The following is a 5,213-nucleotide window of genomic DNA, read 5'->3' as shown; positions in this document are numbered from 1 at the left end:
AACTTTAAGACAATAAAAAAATTCAGGTAAAAACAACAGATGTGGCAACATATTTATAAAGCTTCCTTCTGAAACACTAATGTAAGTGGGTTACCCAGATTTTTTTAGCTCCATAACATAGTTTAATTCATATTTTTCATATCTTGTTTGCAGAGAAGAGAGTCTATAATACACAAGAATCACAACTGATCAGATGTTCAAATATCAATGGAACCTTCTTCAGAAATACTAAGATTTGACTTTATTAAGTGATTATATCTAAAGCTGTGTCATTGATTTGATAATAATGGATACAAAAAGCATTACTTTAGAAAGTTGGGAGCAGTAGTAAATCAATGAAACCTTTAACTCAGTCCAAGCAATCTCCACTTGACTGGAACAGTGGAACTAAGTTCTGAGACATAACTTCGCTCAATTAGCTTTGAAAGTTAATGGAGCGCATGAAATTGGAGTTGTGTTTACTGAGGTTAGATGGTGGGAATTGCAACTGCAGGGGATCTCTCAGGACCAAGCCCTTATATCTTTACTTTTTATCTCTTCTGTCGTGTTGGGTAGCAGGCACTGGTAAAACAATTGGAGGGACTGTATTCCCATGGCTGCACTTCCCTGGATAATAATGAAGCATTATTTTAAAAATACCGAAAAGGGGCTCTCTGCACCACCTCCCCCATACACTCAGGTAACTCAAAACAGCCGAAGCAATTCCTGTTTTGCAAATTGTGAGCATACGTTTCCCCTTTGCATTACAGCCCTGCAAGTAAAGAGCCAGCCAAAAAGGGCTGATTTCTTTGCAAAGGCCCAGATCCTGGGCTGGTACAGGGCTCTGTCCACTTGCATCTGCTGACTCCCCCACACCTTCAAGGAGCAGTGGGCATTATATGGGGCTCTCCGGCCAGCATCCCCCTCCGGCCACCTTATTTTAGCCCTCTGACCCCCAACCTGGTCCTGTTCTTTCTTTAGTTGTCCCCTGTATTCATTTGCCATCCGCGCTATTTTAATGGCGCCCCCTCTCAAGGGGGACCTTTCAGTGCAGCCCGCCCCATAGGAGCCACCTGCAGGAGTGGCCCTACTGCGGGTCTTGAGGGGAGTCACTCAGGGCTCGAGCAACGGGAGCTGCCAGTGTGCGGATCGCCCCCGTGCCCCGTGCCTCGATTTCCCCACCTGGGAGGCGGGGGCGGCGAAGGGGGTCCCCGGGCTGAGCTCGCTGACGTCTGCGCCGCTGACGCCGTGTCCCCGCGGGCGCCTAGGTCCCCCCCGCGCGGCTCGGGTTTGCAGGCGCCCCCGCCCGGCGCCATGCGCTCGGCTCAGGCTGCGGCGGAGCGGTGGCGCGGCCCGGCAGGGCGGCAGTCTCCGCGGCGGCGCGGGCCGGCCCAGGGGGCGCCGCAGGGTTAAGCCCAGGTGCGTGGCGACCCGCCTACAACTCCCAGGCAGCCCCGCTCGCGGCGGCCAGGCAGCGCGGGCAGGTGCGGGGCATGGCCGAGCCGCAGCCGGAGCCGAGCCGGGAGGCCCTGCTGGGCTTCCTGCGGGAGGGCGGCGGGCAGGTGCGGAGCTCGGAGCTGCGGAGCCGCTTCAAGCCGCTGCTGGAGGCCGGCGAGTCCGAGGAACGAGCCGCCCGCCGCCAGCGCTTCACGGCGCTGGTCAACAGCGTGGCCGTGGTGCGGGAGGTGGACGGGGCCAAGTGCGTGGTGCTGCGGAAGAAGCTCCGAGGCCAGGCGGCGGGGGAGCCTGGCGGGCAGGGGTCCCCGCCCCCCGCCCCCGAAGGGAGCCCCCCGCCGCCCCCGCAGCCCGTGTCCCAGCTGAGGGAGCTGTTCCAGAGCCAGGAGGACGAGGCGCCTGCGCTGCCCCCGGCGGTGGCCGGGCCCCCCAGGAGAGAGGCCCCCCAGAAGCCCTTCATGTTGCCCGTGCGCTGCCCGCAGGCGCCCAGAGGGGCCGAGGAGCTGCCCAGGCAGGAGGAGCCGGTTGGGGCCAGAGACCGGCTACAGGTGGGGGCCCCGGAGCTCTCCTGGCCCCGGTCCCCTCACATGAAGAGGAGGCAGGCGGAGGAGGCTGGGGCCAGGTCGCCCCGCCTGCAAAGGGTGTCCAAGACTCAGAAAGTGAGCGAAGAAGCCGGCTGCACCTCTGCTGTTCCCCTGGAATCCGGGGAGCACGAATGGCTGGTGAAAGCCGCCGCTGGCCACTGGTCCCAGCGCCTTCATGGCCTCTTGCTGAGCGACGCCAGTCTGGCAGGGAGACGGGACTTCATCTCTGGCTTCACGGCTCTGCACTGGGCTGCTAAGAGTGGGAACTGTGACATGGTGGGGAAGATCATTGAGGTGGCCGAGAAGGGGGGCACTCACATCGATGTGAACGCCAGGTCCTACGGGGGTTACACTCCCCTCCACATTGCTGCCATACATGGCCAAGAAGAAGTCATTGCCACCTTGGTCAAGACATACCATGTCAAGGTTAATCTCAGAGACTACAGCGGGAAAAAGCCACATCACTATTTAAAGGAAGGGTCGTCTTACGCAGTTCGCCATCTGCTGGGTGATCCTGATCTTCACAACAGTGCTGGACAGGCCTTTCCCACCAAGAAAAATCCCAAAATTGCTGCTTCTATCTTGAGCTCCACCAGCACCTTCCTTGGCGTTCTGTCTGACGACATGACCTTCTATGATCTCACCAGAGGTTTGAAGAAGACTTCTTCCTTAAATAAGCTCCTTAGTGCATCTTCAGGCCCAAGGAAGAAGCCCAAGACTAGGGGGACTTTCCCATCTTATTCTTCTCTTGTTGAAGCAGTGGAGGACGAGGAGGAGGAGGCCATAGTGAAACGCAGACCAGTTTCTGAGCTCTTCTTCAGTCATTAGTCTCTGCCTGCTTGAAATCTAAGTTGTAATGCAAATAACATAGAGGAGATTTCTTGGGCCCAGATCCTCATGGATGCTTAGGCTCCTAACTCCAATAGAAATCCATGAGAGTTAGGCATCTAAATACTTTTGAGGATCTAGGCCCTGGTCTTGTTTCACTGAAGAAGTCTTTTCTTCCTCCTTCCTTCCAAGTTGTTTAATGGGTCCACTGATCCAGCATCTCATTTCATGTCAATATTAGGTTTTTTTCCATATGATTTCAACAAAGCTGGTTCAGGCCCATGGTAAACATTCTTTTTTTAAAATACTGTTCTTACCTATGTACCAATGTGTTAATTTAATCCAGAAAGACTCCCTAACTCTATGCCTAATGCCTGATTTTTTTTATTTGTTTATTTTTTTAAATTCTATGAGTGTGGACAGGTTACAATGATTAACATATAACCTACAAATTCTTCAAGTGAATTTGTAATTTCAAGTTGGAGAGTAGGAGTAGGGTAAGGTACTGTTGCACGTTTTATTTACATCCTGATTTTAAGATAGATCAAATCTGCTTCTAAATGGCTGTTAAGTGGGTTTAAATAACAAGTTGCTTAGGAAGATGCATAATTCTGTATGTTAATTCCCGTTAGTTTGGTAACAAATAGATGACATAGAAGAATCTTTTAAAGATTATTTAGTGCTCTAACGTTTTAAAAGCAAACTTCTGTGCTAGAAATGTTAACTAGCAACTATTCTAATTGTTGTCAAATATTTTACTACATATAGAATACAAATTATGCAATGAGAAAAGCAAGCCTAGCCAATTGGAACATTAACCTGTCTACCTCAGTTTAAATGCTAATTACCATTGTTGACATCAGCATTTTAAAAAAAACAAAACTTTGACCACAAAACGGATGGTACCAACCACCTATTTTGATAATACTGTGAACTTTTAAATGTGATGGTAATTTAACAAATGCACCTTTAAAATAACCTAACAGACTTTTTATATAGCGGGACATTTAGGTGAAGACCTAACAACTACAGGGAAATTTTCATCAGTCTAGAAGATTTTTTTTTTATATCTGGCTTGCCACCCGGAAAAACAAATTTAAGTGATTAGTTTTGTGTATTGCTTGTCCTACAAATGTTAACTGCTGCGTTTGTCCCAGTTATAACAAAGAATTATAAAACAAAGCTTTTATGGTTAGGTATTTCATAACAAAATGCCTGCATGACCTCTCACAAAAGCTCACCCAATAAACTATTTTGCTAGTCTTTAAAGTGCTACTTGACTGCTTTTTGTTCTACTAAAACAATGTGTAAAACCTTTTTAAACCTCTTGCCTTTTTCTGTGTTGATCTTTACACTGTGCAAAATGTAATTCCACAGAGCATGTAAATTTTGGGTTTAGTGCCATGTGATACTTCCACTCAGAAGTTATGTATTAAAATAGGTTAAAAGTAAATAAAACTTCTTAATGTGTCTGATTCTGTGTATACAATCATGCACTTGGACTTAGTTTCAAAGGTTTTGGTGAACCTAAATGACTTAAGAGGGGACTTAATTGGTCATTAGATTTGTATTTATGTAGTACAGTAAACTCTTATATCTGGCATTCTATCATCTGGAACATTCAGATAACTGGCATTTTAAGCATAAGTGAATTTTAGTTAACTTTTCCTTAAGTACTGTATGGTGAAAGTAAATACAAAGAAGTACAGTATAAGTTTACAGTACTACTGTTGTAAAGTATGCTGCACACATTTGTTTTTCTTAATATCTAATCATGTTTTCCTTTGTTGTGATGCACTGTTAGGTATATCTCTCTATTATCCAGAATATTTGAATATCTGGCAACCTCCCAGTCCTGGGGCTGCTAGATATGAAAGAGTTTGCTGTACTTTTTTCTTCAGCAGCTATCAAGTCTCTTTGCTACATTAGGGAGCTATCCTCTAATAAATGGAGGGGCAGATGTGGATTTAGATCTGGTTTGAAGTTTGCTGAAGTCCATTGACTTTGGAGTGATGAAGTCATGCCAGCTGAGGAACTGGACCAGTGTAACGAACAGGGTGAAATCAGCTGACTTGCCTAAGATCAGAGGGAATTAAGGCCCTTGGGCAGAGGTGGGAACAGGATCCAGACCAGTCTTCTGGACCACAATAATTTTCTCTTTCAAAATAGAAGCTATTCAAAAACTAGCATGCAGCTCAGCCAGAACTGGACAAAGCTGATGGTATAACTGTGTTTGCTCGCCTTGTTAAATCCCCATGAGCCAGTCTAGTTTCTGCAATGCCACATTACTTACACACTCTCAAATTCTTTGCAAGGCAGTAACCTTTAGAATGTTGAGTTCAGCCTTGGATTAAACCTACTATCCTC

At 47.5% G+C, this 5,213-nt stretch overlaps 1 protein-coding gene across 1 annotated transcript; it reads left to right on the top strand.

The window, feature by feature from the left end:
- The first annotated feature begins 616 nt into the window (after positions 1-616).
- SOWAHA (sosondowah ankyrin repeat domain family member A) lies at positions 617-4,315 on the top strand. Its single transcript, XM_075010084.1, has 2 exons — positions 617-679; positions 1,248-4,315. The coding sequence occupies exons 1-2, from the start codon at positions 617-619 to the stop codon at positions 2,844-2,846; spliced, it is 1,662 nt and encodes a 553-aa protein (XP_074866185.1). The 3' UTR covers positions 2,847-4,315.
- The last annotated feature ends 898 nt before the right edge of the window (positions 4,316-5,213 follow it).

Source organism: Carettochelys insculpta, chromosome 15 (assembly GCF_033958435.1).
Source record: "Carettochelys insculpta isolate YL-2023 chromosome 15, ASM3395843v1, whole genome shotgun sequence".
NCBI classification, from domain to species: domain Eukaryota; kingdom Metazoa; phylum Chordata; order Testudines; family Carettochelyidae; genus Carettochelys; species Carettochelys insculpta.
The sequence above is the reverse complement of the archived record's forward strand: the minus strand, read 5'-3'. Positions and strand labels throughout refer to the sequence as shown.

What these genes read in the sequence shown, in the direction of transcription:
- SOWAHA (XM_075010084.1), top strand. Translation starts at nt 617, where the DNA reads ATGAAGCATTATTTTAAAAATACCGAAAAGGGGCTCTCTGCACCACCT. An exon ending in CACCTCCCCCATACACTCAG is followed by an intron (nt 680 to 1,247) that starts GTAACTCAAAAC and finishes GCGGGCGCCTAG; the next exon opens with GTCCCCCCCGCGCGGCTCGG.